Here is an 18,992-nt window from a genome sequence, read left to right on the forward strand (position 1 = left end):
GCTACCCAGATGCATCAGAATCTGCTATCTTATCATTGCTGCATCACTCCATCATATACAGGCAAGTGATATTAGGATAATCTCTGGTTGGCCAAGTATCAAACCATTACTTTCTAGTAAATGACAAAAAGGTTGTTCACTCACTTGTATGTCCAGCACTTCATCATGAGGTCATACATCTCTGGGGGGCAGTTGGGTGGAGCATCCATACGCTTTCCACTCTCAATCATCTGCATGACATCGTTTCCTTTCATTCCCTATGGCCACAAAGCAATGACGTACGCAGGTGAATGGTGACGTCAGCGGTCAGAAACACTACAGCACATGTTGCACTGCTGTTGCCTCATGATAAGGTAACTCAGGTATAGACGGAGGCTAAAGATTTGATTTGTGCGTGTGAAAACAAGACGCGTTCAAATCCACACTAGGTTGCAAGAGTCCCAAATATAAACGCAACAGTGTTTGGAAAGAACTCCTACCTTATATGGTTTATGCCCTAAAGAGAAGGCCTCCCACATGAGGACTCCGAAACTCCACACGTCACTTCTTGACGAGAATTTGAAGTAGTTCATACACTCAGGAGCATACCACTTCACAGGCCACTTGCCGTGACCTTTGGCCTGGGACAGAAGGCAGGAGTCAAGTAACATTTATTAACAAGGGATGTTCAAAAAGAAACCGTGCTGACCAATTGTGCTTTCAAATTAAAGTGACAAATGACTGCTGGGATAGGCCCCAGCATGCCGCGACCCTAATTAGGATAAGTGGCTTGGATAATGGATGGATGGATGGAGTAAAAGAAAACAGAACAAGTGAAAAGAAAAGTAGAGGAGTGCACTTTATGTAGAGTGTAGATCTCTGTCAGGTGTTCTCTGGTGTCTGAACTTGGCAACCGACCCCTTTTTTGCCAACCGGAAGATGGAAAATGCAGGCACACAGGGACCGAAAAACCAGTCTTTTCCCTGCCCCCTTTTGTGCAGCGCCCAAGTCGATTTGAACAGGAAATATGGGGGGGGGGGTTGTTAATGTGCAGCGCTCAAGCTAACAAATCTACCTATTACAACGTTTTGCCTTTCAGTCTGTGGGTGTGCAGCCTCCTAGGTGGACCCTCGCATGAAAGCGACCAAGTCTGCTATGAAATGAAGAGATCAGGCTATCATAATTTCAAAGCCCTCATTAAAAGACTTCACATGTGTTAGACCATCATGGTTTTCATGATATAAAATGGAAGAAGGTGAATATCTGCTCTGCTGACTGACTTTCATTCATAAAACAACGGTAAGAGCACACAGCTCAGCCATGGACATGTTTTACTGTAGCTGCTGAGACGATTTCCAGCTGTGACTGTGAGTAATCCTACTCTAGACATCGTATGTGTATATGTATGTATATGCATATGTGTATGTGTGTATATATATGTCTATTTATATGTGTATGTATACGTATATGTATATATGTATATGTGTGTGTATATGTGTCAGTGTGTATATATGTATATGTGTATATGTATGTGTATTTATGTATATGTATGTATATGTGTAGGTGTATGTACAGTGCATCCGGAAAGTATCCACACCCCTTCACTTTCCCCACATGTTGTTATGTTACAGCCTTATTCCAAAATGGATTAAATTCCCTTTTTTTCTCATCAATCTACACACAATACCCCATAATGACAAAGCGAAAAAGGTTTTGTAGAAAGTTTTGTAAATTTATTAAAAATAAAAAACTGAAATATTGCATGTACATAAGTATTCACACCCTTTACTCAGTACCTGGTTGAGGCACCCTTGGCAGTGATTACAGCCTCAAATCTTCTTGGGTATGAAGCTACAAGCTTGTCACACCTATATTTGGGGTATTTCTCCCATTCTTCTCTGCAGATCCTCTCCAGCTCTGAAAGGTTAGATGGGGAGTGTCGCTGCACAGCTATTTTCAGGTCTTTCCAGAGATGTTCAATGGGGTTCAAGTCTGGGCTCTGGCTGGGCCACTCAAGGACATTCACAGACTTGTCCCGAAGCCACTCCTTCGTTGTCTTGGCTGTGTGCTTAGGGTCGTTGTCATGTTGAAAGGTAAACCTTCGCCCCAGTCTGAGGTCCTGAGCGCTCTGGAGCAGGTTTTCATCAAGGATCTCTCTCTGTACTTTGCTCCATTCATCTTTCCCTTGATCCTGACTAGTCTCCCAGTTCCTGCCGCTGAAGAACATCCCCACAGCATGATGCTGCCACCACCATGCTTCACTGTAGGGATGGTATTAGCAAGGTGATGAGAGGTGCCTGGTTTCCTCCAGACGGGACGTTTGGCATTCAGGCCAAAGAGTTCAATCTTGGTTTCATCAGACTAGAGAATCTTGTTTCTCATGGTCTGAGAGTCCTTTAGGTGCTTTCTGGCAAACTCCAAGCGGGCTGCCATGTGCCTTTTACTGAGCAGAGGCTTCTGTCTGGCCACTCTACCATAAAGGCCTGATTGGTGGAGTGCTGCAGAGATGGTTGTCCTTCTGGAAGGTTCTCCCATCTCCACAGAGGAACGCTGGAGCTCTGTCAGAGTGACCATCGGGTTCTTGGTCACCTCCCTGACCAAGGCCCTTCTCCCCCGATTGCTCAGTTTGGCTGGGCGTCCAGCTCTAGGAAGAGTCCTGGTGGATCCAAACTTCTTCCATTTACGAATGATGGAGACCACTGTGCTCTTCAGGATCTTCAAAGCTGTAGACATTTTTTTGTACCCTTCCCCAGATCTGTGCCTCGATACAATCCTGTCTCGGAGGTCCACAGACAATTCCTGTGACTTCATGGCTTGGTTTCTGCTCTGACATGCACTTGAATTTACTACGGGTGGACTCCAATCAAGATGTAGAAACATCTCAAGGATGATCAGTGGAAACAGGATGAACCTGAGCTCAATTTTGAGTGTCATAGCAAAGGGTGTGAATACTTATGTACATGCAATATTTTAGTTTTTTATTTTTAATAAATTTGCAAACATTTCTACAAAACCTTTTTCACTTTGTCATTATGGGGTATTGTGTGTAGATTGATGAGAAAAAAAGGATTTTAATCCATTTTGGAATAAGGCTGTAACATAACACAATGTGGGGGAAGTGAAGGGGTGTGAATACTTTCCGGATGCACTGTATGTGTATGTGTATGTGTATGTGTTTGTGTTTGTATATGTATATGTGCATGTATATGTGTATGTGTATTTGTATTTGTATGTGTGTGTGTGTTGCCAGGTGTGCTGCAAGCAGAGCAGAGCTGCACCACCAGCATCTCATTCCCACAGTCAACCTTGCTCCTTCCTGTAGTCAGCTGTGCCACATCCACCTCGCCAGATCGTAGTAGTGCGTTAATCAGTCTACGCTTTGAGCCTTAGAGTCTGATGACCTTTGTCCCCTGCCTGACCCTGTCTCCTGTTCAAGTCCTCCTGTCAAAGTACATGTTCTCTGGTAGAATCCTTTCCACAACATATTTCTCAGCCTTTGTATCAATAAGTATTTTTCTGTTCACAAAAGAAGTCAGAACAGTTCTGTCTCGAACCATCATTATCTTTGTAAAGTTGACTGATTGTTATTATTATTATTGTTAATATTATACTCTTTCAACTTCACTCAGTACCTTATAGTAGTCCTGATCCTCGGTGAGTGCTTTAGAAAGGCCGAAGTCACTGATTTTGGCATAGTGCTGGGTGACAAGGAGGACGTTTCTTGCAGCAAGGTCCCTGTGAACAAAGTTATGCTCCTCCAGGTACTTCATACCCATGGACACCTGGTGGACCAGCTCTGTGATATTCTTGATGCTTATATGCCTGCAGGGGAATGAATGTTTTCAGTGAGGATCCTACGGCTGAAGAGACTGCAGCCCACATGACATATCACATTTCTATGAAATAATCTCCCCTCCGAGAATCGCCACCTTAACTTGGTGGAGGGGTTTGTGTTTGTGACCCTGGGGACTTTGTTGTTGGGGGCAATAGCCCCCAAGGCAAATTGGTCCCAGGGGAGGGGCCAGACTAACAGCGATTCCCAAGACTTATTTGAAATTGCACACATCTTTGCTTATCGTAGCAGGACTTTGTTGACTTTCAGCCGGTAGACAGACAAGTTCAATTAAATGTTGGAATTATCAGTTTATTTTTCCCTATTCTGCAAACCAATGCCATGTTGGGACAGAAGTGAACTTGTCCTGAAAAATGAGTATTATTTCGATAGACGCCAAGTTACTTGTAGCATCTGATGGTTTGTGAGAGAAATTAGGTTGCATTTCACAAAGTCAGGTAAATCACAAGCTCAGTCACAAATCCCTGCAGTTAGGAACCAGGTCAGCTACAAACCACAAATCCAAAGTGGCTATAATTGAAACACTGATATATTTGGAAAATTACCTTGTTTTGTCAGATTTGTGTTGAAAAAAGTGTTTACAGTCATGCCATGTTTAACTGAGAAAGTATAGATATGGTGTGATTGAAGAGCAGTAGAAGATAACTAGACAAGCATCACTTAGAATTGAACTTTTGTTGTTTTCAGGCCTGGAAAAGATAACGTTTGGAGGTAGCAGTACCGTCATTACAGTCATCACAGTGTACTGAGTAGACATGTTACTAACAGTTTTTATCTTTGAGATTTAGTAGTTCAACACTTTTGAATGTTAGCTCATACATAATATCCAGTGTTGATGGATTTCCAGAGAAGGATCATGCTCAAGTAAGAGTACATACTTGTTCCTTTGCAGGAATTTGTTGAGAGGACCTAGATCTGCCAGCTCCATTACAAGCATGAGGTTCTCGGCTTCACAGGTGCCAATCATACGGACAATGTAAGGGTTGTCCAGCTGCTGCATGACACTGGCTTCCCGCAGCATTTCCTCGCGCACTACTGGGTTGTCGTCATTGTTTTTCAGGACCTTAACTGCAACTGGCTTTTCTGTCCTAAAAAACAGGCTAAGAGTTAGAGACAGAAAAAAGAACAGAAAACAGACATACACTGGAAATGGGTGACCTTCTATTATGTATTGCTTTTGTGCTAGTGGCCAAAATGTAATGAAGCTACCTTGTATTCAACCTATCCATGCCTTGCAGATTCATTCTAAAACTCCAACAGTAAAGCAGTCTACATTCTGCTGGGTTCCAGCTCACAGACACCACTCCACCAAAGTCAATAAAAGAATTAGAAAAAGGAAAGTTGTCAATTTACTGTTGAAAAAACATCAATTAGGACATGGTGCTAAGTGTTTTTGATTCAAAGGAATGATTCCATTGTGTTTCACTTTTTTCTCTTTTACTTCAGTGCTGACTACCTGACTGTCCCCCATCTTTTAGATGGAAGGCATGAGAACAGAACATGAGTGGGGTGGCTGGTGTCCTTAATGATCTTTGAGCCTTTCCTTTTGCAGCGAGTGGTGTAAATATTATGAAGTTGTGGTAGTTCTAGGCCAGTGGTTTTTGCTGCTGTCTTTACAGTCCTTTGCAGCAGTCTGCGGTCCTGAGCCGTCAGGTTGACAAACCACACTGTGATACAGCCTGTCAAGTCACTCTTGGTGGTATTGAGATAAACGTTCATAAGAGCTCTAGTACTCATACCAAACCTCTTGAGATGCCTCAGAAAATACAGTCTCTGCTGTGTCTTCTTGAAGATACAATTGGTGTTGAGAGACCATGTGAGGGAGTCTGTGATGTATAAATCAAGAAATCTAAAACTGTCCACAATTTCAACAGGTGACCCACTGATGGAAATAGGAAAAGGATTTTCTCTCATCTTTCTAAAGCCAACAATGATTTCTTTTATCTTATTGACATTTAGAGAGTGGTTGTTATCATGGCACCAAATTGTTATATCTTCCACTTCCCTCCTATAATCCATCTGCGAATTCTTCTTCTTCTTCTTCTGGCTTGTTCGCTGTTTCTCAGGGGTCGCCACAGCAGAGTTTTGCCCTCCAAAGCTTTCTGTCTGATGCATCCCTCTCCCACAGTCCAACCCTCCTCATCTCCTCCTCTATCTGGTCTCGCCATCATTTCCTTGGTCTTGCTCTTTTTCTTTGGCAGGTATTTCCAGGTCCAATACCTTCTTTCTTATATGTATAGTCTATGCCTCCTCTCTGTACATGTCCAAACCACTTCAATCTTGTCTCTCTCAACTTCTCATCCGTTCCTCTGATCTTGAACGTAGTTCTCACTTCTTCATTTCTCTACCGGTCTTTTCTAATCACTCCCAAGGACCAACACAGCATGTTCATCTCTGCTACCTGTAATGTAGATTCTAGCCCCTCTGCTGTTGTCACTGCTTCCATACCATAGAGCATGGCAGACCAAACCATTGATTTGTATACTTTGCCCTTAACCCTCAACGGCACTCTTTTGTCACAAAGTACTCCAACTCACAAAGTACTCCAACTGCCTTTCTCTGTGAATTCCACTCAGATTGTGTCCTTTTCTTGACTTAAAATTCCTTCTTACTACCACCTTCTGTCTGTATTGTCAATCCTAAGTACATGAATTTGTTAACTTCTGGGATACCTTCTCCTCCTAAGGTCAACTCAGTCTTTGTTCTGCTGATCTTTAGTCCTCTAATCTCTAGCGCTTCTCTCCAATCTTCAAGATCTCTCTCCAACCTCTCCTTGTTCTCGTTTGCTAGCACGATGTCATCAGCAAACACCATACTCCATGCTGGCTCTCTCTTAAGATGTTCTGTGGGGCTGTCCATTAGTATCGAAAACAAGAAAGGGCCCAATGCCGATCCTTGATGCAGTCCTAGCTTTACCTCAAACTCACTTGTTGTTCCCACTGCACATTGAAGTACAGTGTTATGGTCCGTGTACATGTCCTGAATTATGCTGATGTCATTTTCTGCCACTCCCTTTGCTCTCAGGAAATACCACAACTCCTTTCTTGGTACTCTGTCATATGCCTTCGCCAAATCAATAAAGTGCCCCCATATATGGCAACACAAGCATGTGTAAACAGACTGTACAATAGGGGACTGAGACAGCAGCCCTGAGGTGCCCTTGTTCTAAGAACTAATTTAGATGATTATGTTTTACCTCTTCTCACAGTCTGGGACCTGCCTGCCAGGAAATCAACTAGCCAATTACAGATGGAGTTGCCCAGACCAAGAGCTCTGAGTTTCAACACCAGTTTGGATGGTAGAGTTGTATTAAGAGCAGAACTGTGATCAATAAACACCATTCTGACATAGGTATCTTTCTTTTTAAGGAGTACTAGAACAGTATGCAGAGCAAGTGAGATGGCATCATCGACAGATCTGTAATGGCTCAAGGGTGACAGGGATTTTATGCATGATATCTTTCCAGGCATGGAAAATCTTTCCAGGCATGTCATATTAACAGAGGTCAAAGCAACAGGTTGGTAATCATTAAGGGAAGAGACAGATGTCCTCTTAGCTACAGGAACAATGGGGTTTTCTTGAAGCGCAGTGGAACCACACACAACAACAAGGATGGGTTAAAAATGTCAGTAAAAACCCGAGCTAGCTGAGTGCAACATGCATTGAGGAGACAGGAAGTGATGCTGTCTGGGCCAGCAGCTTTACAAGCCTCAACCCTTTTAAGTGTGCGTGGGTGTGTGTGTGTGTGTGTGTGGGTGGGTGTGGGTGTGAGTGTGTGTGTATCAAACTGCACTTGCTCTGTGTCCACACAATACACACTAATGTAAAAATCTGAGAAGGGCTGAAAATTGTATGAAATTTAAAACGACGATTGTGTAAAAAGTATGAACGATACGGAAAAGTTGAATTCATGTGAGCGAGTCCAAAGTGTCAATAAGGTTTGAAAGAACAACAAGGTGGTGTTGGCTTCTATCACAAAAACCACATCATCTGTATCATTCTAGATGTGTCATGTAGTGACTCGGAGGCCATAATGTTTAATGTTCAGCTGATGAACCACAATTTCATAGTGCTGTATAGACCACCATCATACAAAATATGCCTAATCATAAAAAATGACTACTGTAGTTTGTCATTTTAAACAACTTTCAGGGGGCATAATAAGAGGTGATTTTAATGATAATGTACCATTAAATTGCAACCACGTCAACAACAGAAAATAGCACAGTAATCTATCACATTTACATAAAAGACACCAATCCTGAGATTGTTAATGTGCAAATAATGTCCACATACTTGAGCTACCATGCATGTATTTCTATGGATTTCTTACTTGATAACTAGGGCCCGCAACATTCATCACAAAAATAGGTTTTGCATATTTAGCAGTTTTGTCAAAAAGTGCCACTAAGTGGCCGACTGACGCCAAATTTTGCACAGAGCCTCAGTGGGACCCGGGAAACCACCGAGCCGAGGTTCATGTTAACAGGACTGATTGTTGCCGAGATATGCAACACTTTCTGTTTTGACTGCAACCTAAAGGAAGTTGTTCCTTTTTAACTTTTGCATTTTTTTGGGGGTTGATTTTATGCTGATCGGACTTACAACCTAAGACTAGTTTGAAAAAGTAGGGTTTGCATATTTTGAATTTTGTGAATAGCACCATCTAGTGGCAGATTACCACCAAATTATACAGAGAGCATCAGGGAGCCAGGGGAAACTATTGAATCGAATTGATTGTTGGATTGATTGTTGCTGAGATACGCAACACTTCCTGTTTTGACTGCCATCTAGAGCAAATTGTTCTTTTATAACTTTTGCATTTTTTTGTATGGGTCGTTATGTCACTGTATTGTTTATAAGGGTGGGGACACCTGCAGTCACTGTATTGTTTATAAGGGTGGGGACACCTGCAGTCAGTTGAGACTGAAGAGGTCACTTAGACGATGATGAAACGCTTCTCTCAGTAAATATTGTGTCCAGATGAACTGATTCACCTTCCTGTGATTTACGTTTTGTGTCCCAGGACCTTAAGAATTAGATACTGATTACATACTGTAAGAATTAACTATGACCTACAGAGTGTGTTCTCGCTGTGCCATTTTCCAAAAAATATGTTCATAAAACTTTTCAAAGAATCTAAATAATTTGTTGAAAGGTTTTTTAATCATGCCGTTGAATACGAACCTACCAGTCTATATCCCCAAGTCTATCTTTGCTAGACTGTTCCATCTTCTTCTGCAGAAATTTCACTGTCAGAGGAAAAATCAAAGTTCAAACTAGTGAGGATTAATGGCAAGCGTGCGGTCTGGTTCAGTCTCTGCATCCTCTAAGGGAGAGGAATCCTGAGGATGTTGTGAATCCCCAGTGTTAGAGATGGACACATCAGTTTACTGTGTTGTTCCAGTGAAGAACATGTGGCCAGAGGAATTTCTGTGCTGTGTTTGGTGAGAGGCCACTGCTCGACTTCACTGCAGTGGAAAACCACTCAAGATCTTGGGAATGGGTGTACATAAATTGGTTTTTGGCATGTTGTTCGGATAAAGTGACCAGTTCCTGGGCAATAGGCCTAGTTTCAGTTTAGCTCTTTGGCCAGTTGGGTGTTAAGTGGCCAGGGTGTGGCCTGCACTCCTGGCAGACAATTAGCAATCAGTGTTCTTTAAATCACTGCTTTCAAGCATAGCATCAGGCAAACAAGCCGACGGCAAACAGGTCTAGGTTGAACGAAGGCTAGAGTGAACAGAGGCAAGCGCGACTTTTTCAAGCCAAGACTTCATCAAGCAAGGACTGCTCTTTTTGGATCCGGTCAGTCATCTGTATTTTGTGTACCTAGTATAGACTATGTGTTTCCTTCACATTCACTGTCTTTTCCTCTTCCCGGGGCTGGTATAGATATTGGGTCACTCCTAGGCGCTGTGATCCTACCAATCTCATGTATCCCACTCTCTCTACTCACGGTGAGCAAGTGGTGATGGGAGGGCTCTGGAATTGCTAGTCTGCGGTGCCGAAAGCTGAGTTTATCTCAGGCTACGCATCCTTGATCTCCCTCAACTTTCTTGCTCTAACTGAGATCTGGATCACGCCAGAAAACACTACCACACCCGCAGCTCTGTATGATGTGTACTCTTTTTCTCACATTCCCAGAGCTGGGAGGCAAGGTGGTGGTACTGGCCTGCTAATATCCCTGAAATGAAAATACTCTCTTGTTTTCATTCCACAATTTTCTCCGTCCTCTTTTGGATTTCATACTGTTACTGTCTCTTATCCAGTCAAACTCACCATTGTGGTTATGTACCACCCACCAGGCCCCCTTGGTGAGTTTCTGGAGGAGCTTGACACACTTGTCCCGCACTTCCCTGTTGATGACTCTGCACTTACCCTTCTCGGTGACTTCAACACCCACACTAACAAGCTAGATCCTCCTCTCTCTTTCCTCTCCTCCTTTGACCTTCACCTCTCACTCTCTCCTCCTACCCACAAGGCCGACAACCAGCTGGACCTTATCTTTACTAGACACTGTCCTATTTCCAATCTCTCTGTTACTCCCCTCCAGCTCTCTGACCACTATTTCATGTCCTACTCTCTCTCCCTCTCTTCACCCCCCTCAGCCCCTTCCCCTACCCACATGGTTTCCACCCGTAGACACCTCCGCTTTCTCTCCATCACTGATCTTTCTTCCTCTGTTACCTCTATCCTCCCTACACCTGAATCTTTCTCTCTCCTACCCCCTGACACTGCTACTGATCTTCTTGTCTCTCCCTCTCCTCTTCTCTGGACAATCTCTGTCCCCTCACCTCCAGGCCTGCACGTCCAACTCCACCTACCCCTTGGCTGACCGACTCAGTACGTACTGACAGACGGAGCCTGAGAGTGGCAGAGCGCAAATGGAGAAAAGGCAAACTCCCAGAGGACCTTCTCAACTTCCAATTTCTTCTTTCCACTTTCTCCTCCTCCCTTTCTGCTGCTAAGGCTGCCTTCTATCGCTCTAAATTCCTATCCTCTGCCTGTTTGGGGGGGGGAGGGACTGGGCGGGAAATAGCGTGATCCTCCCACGCGCTACGTCCCCCTAGTGAAACTCCTCACTGTCAGGTGAAAAGAAGCGGCTGGTGACTCCACATGTATGGGAGGGGGTGGAGCAGTGACCAGGACGACTTGGAAGAGTGGGGTAATTGGCCAGATAAAACTGGGAAGGAAAAAGGGGGGAAATTTCCCACCCCACCCACCCCCCCCCCAAAAGAAAGAAACAAAGTGGGACCCAATGGACCCTAGAAAGCTCTTAGAATGCTCCTTATGACTGTAAAACAGTCCAAAAGGCTAAACACTGGGTGATCAGACCTTTATATTCCATTACTTTTTTCTTCAATTTTGCCAGCCTCAGAAGCTCAGATATACTATGATATATAGAAATATATATATGTATACACACACACACACACACACACACACACACACACTCATATATATAGCATTTGAAGTCTGAGGATATGGGGGATAACCCCCATATCCTCATCCATCCATCACATACTTCCTCATCTTGTAGATCCCCTTCATGACTGTGCCAAAGTTCCCAGATCCCAGCTCTCCATCCTCCAGGAAGAGCTGATTCCGTGCCACCGTGGAACTCCTGAGTTCATCTGGGTCTGCATAGGGGCTTTCATAAACCTCTGTGTCCATGGGCATGGCCTCTATTGAGGGGAGGGTAGATAAATTATGAAAGGTAAAGATTTAGGAATGGTAGTGGTACATCATGATATGTGCAAATGTGCACATTATTCAGAAACGTTGGAATACAAACAAGGGAGACTGACTCATGTAATCATCAAATTTAAATGACACATTTTGTATTTTCATACTCCTAGAATTTTTTTTTAATTTTCCCTAAAGACACATTCATCTCTCAGCTCACCTTTGTCAGCTGCTTGGTTGTTCTGTGCTCTGGTTTCATAAGGATTGAGATTATCTGTGGTGTTGTGGCGAGAGCCCCCCCAGATCTGTGGATGTATCAGGGAAGATATTTGTAATGAGAACATCACAAGCAAGACATATTTCAGAAGGGACACTGCTCAAACGGAACCTGCATAACTGGGCTAAACAAGGATTTAAGCGTGAAATGTAATTTCCCCCTCTAACACAAGCAGCTACTCTGTCATTAAAGCTGCACCACAGTTGTACATTTTTCTTTACATTAATATTTTTCTTTTGAATGTTAAGGCCTAATAAAAGGGTATCCTCAAAGAAACTTTTTAATATAATGTTTTTAAAAAATTTTTTAAAATTTATTCTTGAGTCCCTTCTTTTTCCCTATATGTTGTTATTATGTGGTGATGTGAAGAACTAATGGATAGATCGTGGCTTTCAGGATGGTTGGTTGCTGGTGAGATTAACTCCAGGCTCCAGGCTCCAGGCTCCAGGATGGATTCTACACCTGGACATACATGTCAAAGTGTTCTGCAGTAAAATACACCACCACCTGATGCCTGGGGGACTAGTTAGCTAACTTACCATGCACCATGCCAGAAACAAGCCAGAGGACTGACCCCTCGTCACATAAATCCATTATACCAAATGCAGTGTTAAGAACACTTATTTTCATTAAAGCAGATGGATTGTATTCCTCTTGACATTTCTGTTTGATTGACATCCATCTTTTAAATGTCTCTTGATGACATTTTCACTCATGTATAATGAATTGCATCTGCTTGTAGAGAAGGGCAGAGCAAAGAAGGCTTTCTAAAATTCAAAATGTTAAGTATTCTTCATCTGACTTTCCAGTGGATATCTCAAATATGTCATTGTCCTTTTAGTATCACTGCAATGTACATGTATCACCATGAGAAAGGGGGCTTTTTGTGTGTCCTCACAGGTGATGAGAGGACAGGTTTTGGTGCAGGGGTGACAAACTGGGTCGGCATGTGTTGTGAGAAGGGGATTGAGGTGTTAACATAAGTAGTTCTGATGGAGGTGTTAACATCAGTAGTTCTGATGGAGGTGTTAGCACCAGTAGTTCTGATGGAGGTGTTAGCATCAGTAGTTCTGATGGAGGTGTTAACATCAGTAGTTCTCATGGAGGTGTTAGCACCAGTAGTTCTGATGGAGGTGTTAACATCAGTAGTTCTGATGGAGGTGTTAACATCAGTAGTTCTGATGGAGGTGTTAGCACCAGTAGTTCTGATGGAGGTGTTAGCACCAGTAGTTCTCATGGAGGTGTTAACATCAGTAGTTCTCATGGAGGTGTTAGCACCAGTAGTTCTGATGGAGGCGTTAACATCAATAGTTCTGATGGGAGGTGTTAGTATCAGTAGTTCTGATGGAGGTGTTAGCATCAGTAGTTCTGATGGAGGTGCTAACATCAGTAGTTCTCATGGAGGTGTTAGCACCAGTAGTTCTGATGGAGGTGTTAGCACCAGTAGTTCTGATGGAGGCGTTAACATCAGTAGTTCTGATGGAGGTGTTAGCATCAGTAGTTCTGATGGAGGTGTTAGCACCAGTAGTTCTGATGGAGGCGTTAACATCAATAGTTCTGATTGGAGGTGTTAGCACCAGTAGTTCTGATGGAGGTGTTAGCATCAGTAGTTCTGATGGAGGTGTTAACATCAATAGTTCTGATGGGAGGTGTTAGCATCAGTAGTTCTGATGGAGGCGTTAACATCAGTAGTTCTAATGGAGGTGTTAGCGTCAGTAGTTCTGATGGGAGGTGTTAGCATCAGTAGTTCTGATGGAGGTGTTAGCATCAGTAGTTCTGCTGAGCAGAAGGCCTGACACTGCATGACAACAGGTCATATGACCCAGGTTCCCACGCTGCAGATCTCTGCTTTTAAAAACAGTATGCTTTAGTTATGGAAGTAAGCTCAAAACCACAAATCCTCATTAGTGTCATAAATTCAGATGTCAGAATAGCAAAAGATGTTTAGATTATTCAAAATAAAACTCTAACATGCACATAATGTAAGACTCTTAAACTTGCAAAACTAAGTAATAATGCTCCCATAAGCTGAACCACCTCTGAGTCAGTCCTGTCTTTATTCTGCAGTCCCAATGAACATACTTCAGCCTTGATGGCCTTCATCACTGTCATGAAATAATTTTGGAGAGCTCTTGATTTATATTCTGCATCTTTAACTGCACTGTATGTATGGTGTTTAAACATGGAATTAAAATTTTTGAAATTTGTGTTAATTCTATCAGTCACTGTGCTTTGAAGCCTTCTGCATCCGTGTCTTATTTCTCAGAAGGGGTACTAAAATAATTGCACCAATTAATTGAATAACTAATTAACTAAGCTAAATAATTAGCTTCTCTCTTTCTCTCTCTCTCTCTCTCTCTCTCTCTCTCTCTCTCTCTCTCTCTCTCTCTCTCTATATATATATATATATACTACTCCTGTATTTTCACAATGTGTGTCTGGTGTGTGGTGTGTGTCGGTGTGAGAGTCTATAAACGGCCACACTAAAGCACTTGGGGCCTTGATTCTTTTTGGAGGTTATTGGGGATGATCAGGGGCACCTATAAAAAATAGCAGAAAATTAAAATTATGCATAATTAATTATGCATAAATATGCAAAATATGCATTTTTCTAAAAATGGCTAAAAACCGCTTTTCTCGGCATTTCAGATGATTCTGAGCATTTGGGGGGAGGGAGTTGGAGTGGGGGGGGGTTTAGGGGCAGGGGGAAGGCGGTTAGCTGGCAGGATGAAGAGGAGGGAGATTTAGACGGGTGGATAACCAAACCGCTACATTGTAGCGGGCTTCTTCTAGTATGTATATATAGTCAAGTAAATTCTTTATGAGACAGTACAAGTCTGTTTCATGCCATAAGCAATCATCAGCTGTCAAATATATATGACAGCTGATGATTGCTTATGGCATGAAACAGACTTGTACTATCTCTTAAAGAATTTACTTGACTCACTGGATTTTTATTTTGCTCCTTATTTGTTGAGCACTTTCCCTACCATTGAGTGTTTCTTTTAACAAATATATAATATATATATATATATATATATTATATATAGGGGTTATTCTTTTTTAATACTAGGGAAAGTATTAAAAAGAACTGAATAAAAATACATTACAATATCAGAGGTGTGCTAGTATGTAATGAGCCATACTTCAGCAACATGACACTTGGGAAAAGTGAGGAGGCATGCATACTACTGTTACCAGTCATGGCACATGTGTAAGGGGGCAGCAGGCAGGTTAGTGCACCTTTTTTCGGCCAGGTATGGGTACAGAGTAGTTTTTCAGCCTGGTAAAAAATCCGCTGGCTGCAGCTAGCTAGAAATCACAGTTGCAGAGAGGATGACATAATTAGGCAGTGTTGTCAGTCATGCATGGGACTGTTACAGTAGGAAATGCATGAAGGCAAAAGTTAGTACACAAACGTAAAGATGTGCATGTCAAAGAGCGGTTCGGTGTGCTCTCCCTACACGTGAGTCATTATCTTAGCAACATACCCTGCAGTGAAAAGGACAGAAATACAACCTACGCATCATGCAGAAATAACTTGTGACATAACATACCACATAATCTTCATTTAACTTATTGCCTGGTAGAAATGCAAAAAAACTCAAGTCTCAGGCATGAACAACATAAAGTGATTATTTACCCAGGTATTTTGCCCTAAAATAATTTATATTGTTTTGTACTGTACATATATAAACAATATTTAAAATTGAAATATCATGAATATCTATATCAGACTTTTTACTATATACATGCAAACAGTCCCAGGTGCTATCTGCCATGGTGTGGCTAGAGAGTAATTGCCATTGATGATGTTAATTTGACGATAAGAACTAGACATCAAATTTTACAAATGAGCCAGTGCCTGATTTTGATTTATCAAGTTTTAAGTAGACATATGCTGTGTTAGACTATATCTGTGAACATTTGTTCATAATAAAAATAACAAAAATCCTGTTATTCCTTACCATATTTTAGGACATAACAGCTCTTGCGATCGACTGTGTGATCTGTGTAAAACCTCTCTAGTACACCGGGCTATAGCAACATGAAAGTAGAGCAATGTAATCCCATACAGGCACACAAATTAATACAGATTTCATAGGAGCAGAACTTACGCCAGGGTGGTCCCGTGGTAAAGGCGGTCGTCTTATGTCCCCTGTATAAAGAGAATTCATTCATTAATTTACAGTCATTGAAGAATAAGAATAGCACAAATTAATTATAGAATAGGAGGTTTTTGTAAACAACTAGGTAAATTAGATTAATACTAGAGTACAAATGCTTGAACATAAAAGGAGAATGCCTTATGCAAGGTGTTTGTATCATTTTTCCCCATATCAAGGAGCACCACATGTGTTCATTATTGCTGTATAATGTAGTGGTTGTGGGAAAGACACATTTGCCATTTAGACCAGTTCCCAAGCAGCCTCATTTTCACTATGGATTTGTTCTGCCACTGGGCATGAAACATTCACTGGGCCACACAGTGGTTAGCACTGGTGCCTCACAGCAAGAAGATCCTGGGTTTGAACCCTAGGCTGCCCCAGGTCCTTTCTGTGTGGAGTTTGCATGTTCTCCCCATGTCTGCTTGGGTTTCCACCATCAAAAAGAAAGGCATGTTAGGGTTAATACGCCTGCCTGTGCCCCTGAGCAAAGCAATGGAAATAAGAACTGGAGTTGGTACCCAAGTGCTGCAGCTGCCCACTGCTCCTAGCTACACAGCTAGGATTGGTTCCATGCAGTGGATGAATTTCCCCACCTGACACATTATGAATATGAATGAACATGTATGTCAGTAGACATTTTTCTTTCAACGATTGGCATGCATCCTTACCACTTTCTCGATCTGGACATGGGCAGGGCTCAGTTAGCACACAGAGTAGGCCATCTGGTTTGTATGAGTAGTGCTCCACCAGCTGTAGTGCAGATAGGAGTTCAGATGTAAAGACTTATCACAGTTAAAGCCTTTATTAGACAGTTATTGTTATGGTCAGTGTTATGTCTAAAATATTACAGCAAAACAATGTCTTGTTGTAGAGTGCACTCAGGCATATGTTAATGCTTTTTTAACCCCTTTATATTGTAAGGAAATCATAAGCAAAACCTTTCAGTGGCTTCTTTCCAATATATTTATCTAGATATTCTAAAGAACAGCATTCTATCAGACTTTGACTGCATGATTTAAGTTTCACAGGAGCATGGCCAGACAATTTAAATTTAAATGCACTTAAAAACAGATTGGTGATATTTTTGTTCTTCATCAACAAGAAATGAGCTTAACTGGTTACATAGATGAAAGACATAGGAACATTTTCTTTAAGATTTAAGTGTCATGCCACCTTGTGGCCCATCTCACATGGAATTATCACACACCTTTAAAAAACATGAATAACTAGACCTGCAGGCAGGTATGAATAGGGTCCATGCCTTTTTGTGCAAGTCACCCCTGGTGGTCCAGAGTCCATGCAAGTCAGACCTGCAGGTCCACGGGCACAGAGGGGGTCTTAAAGAGGGGTTTAAAGGTGTTGAGGAGTGAAGTTAAGCATCTGCTTTACAGAGGCTGACAAGCAATAAAAACCAGCCGGGGAATCTGCTGTCAAGCAGCCCCAATTTGATACACAAAATTCGAACTGATACAACATGTTTGTTGATCAATGAATTATTAACTATAAAGCAAAGTCTGTTAATTCGTATTTTTTGTCTTAGGCTAATATGTAAAACGATCAAACTGATTTTCCAAGGATTTCCTCCCCATGTTTGTGTGTACAGAAGGCAAAAATTCAAAGTTGAATTAATGAATTACTTTTAAACTCTATTGTTCAGTGGCACTGGCTGGTCGTCGCATACACCAGTCTCCATAGAGGTCCCTGCAAAGACTTCCTTAAAACTTTCCCTGTCTGACATGGGACACGCCAAGGATGCCCGATTTCCCCCCTTCTTTTTCCATCATTATTGAACCTCTATCAATTGCTCTTCAAACTAAGAAGTTGTTTTCAGGTATAAAAAGAGGTGGTGTCAAGCACAAAGTATCCTTGTACACAGATGACCTACTGCTTTACGCTTCCAACCTAATAAGTTCCATTCCACATATTTTAGCCACTCTCCAATTATTTAGTAACTTCTCTGGGTACAAACTAAATATACAGAAAAGCGAATGCTTTCCGTTTAATCATTTGGCCCAGGAAATACTCCAGTCTAGTATTCCCTTCAAATTATCTAGCATCAGGCTTAAATACTTAGGAATAAATATTACTACTTCCATCCACTCTCTATGTGAGGAAAATCTTAAAGCTCTAACAACAAAAGTGAAAACTTATCTGCAGAGATGGAACAGCCTACCCCTCTCCCTAGCAGGTAGCTTACAATCTATTAAAATGGACATGCTCCCCAGACACTTATACTTATTTCAATGCCTACCTTTTTCATACCTAAACACTTCTTTCATCAATTGGATTCAATAATTTAAAAAAAATTATGGGGGGGGGGGTTTAAAATCCCAAGAATTCGTAAATCTCTGCTCCAGAGAGGTTACAGGGGGGACTTGGTCTACCAAATTTTCAATTATATTACTGGGTCGCTAACATCCATAAAATTGTACTCTGGATCTTGGACACTGATAATAACTGGATTCAGTTAGAAGACATGTCTGTGGTCCGCGGTGGTGTAGCGGTCTAAGCATCGGCTCTGTGTCGATGCAGTTGCCCACTGGGGACCGGGGTTCGCGCCCCGGTCTCGTCAGATCCGACTATGGCCGGACTCGACGAAGCAGCAATCATTGGCAACGCTGTCTTCGGGAGGGGGGCGGAGTCGGCTTGTGTTCGTCACGTGAATGCGTCTCTGTGTGTGTCGGAAAAACAGTGGTTCGGCTTGGAGTCGCCTTGTCACGAAAGTGGGGAGGTGGTCTCCTTCGAGACTGCCGGCCGGAGAGATGCAGTTGGCGAATGCATGCAGTACGACGGTGGGTGTTTGAATTAAAATAGGGATCGATTGGCCACTAAATTGGGAGAAAAAAGGGAAAAATCAGAAATAAATTTATAAAAAAAAAAGAAGAAGACATGTCTGTGAATGTTCTCATTCATCCAGGTCATGGTTATCCAAAGGCGTTGAATCAAGTGCAACTGGATTTGGTGTATATCCGTGAAGACGTTTCCCCTCTCATCCAAGAGGCTTCCTCAGTTCGTGCCTTTCTGACTA

The 18,992-nt window shown here is 42.2% G+C and overlaps 1 protein-coding gene across 1 annotated transcript in view; it reads right to left on the bottom strand.

The window, feature by feature from the left end:
• The window catches only part of syk (spleen tyrosine kinase), a 46,042-nt gene that overhangs the window by 1,213 nt on the left and 25,837 nt on the right, over window positions 1–18,992 (bottom strand). Inside the window, exons 5-13 of the mRNA XM_056290903.1 lie at window positions 16,633–16,714; window positions 15,914–15,954; window positions 15,039–15,107; window positions 11,739–11,823; window positions 11,358–11,517; window positions 4,711–4,920; window positions 3,612–3,801; window positions 480–620; window positions 145–257 (exon numbers count right to left, since the gene is read on the bottom strand). Coding sequence (XP_056146878.1) covers window positions 145–257; window positions 480–620; window positions 3,612–3,801; window positions 4,711–4,920; window positions 11,358–11,517; window positions 11,739–11,823; window positions 15,039–15,107; window positions 15,914–15,954; window positions 16,633–16,714 — 1,091 coding nt within the window. The remainder of the gene's footprint in view (window positions 1–144; window positions 258–479; window positions 621–3,611; window positions 3,802–4,710; window positions 4,921–11,357; window positions 11,518–11,738; window positions 11,824–15,038; window positions 15,108–15,913; window positions 15,955–16,632; window positions 16,715–18,992) is intronic.

The sequence above is a fragment of the Lampris incognitus genome, chromosome 12, assembly GCF_029633865.1.
Source record: "Lampris incognitus isolate fLamInc1 chromosome 12, fLamInc1.hap2, whole genome shotgun sequence".
NCBI classification, from domain to species: domain Eukaryota; kingdom Metazoa; phylum Chordata; class Actinopteri; order Lampriformes; family Lampridae; genus Lampris; species Lampris incognitus.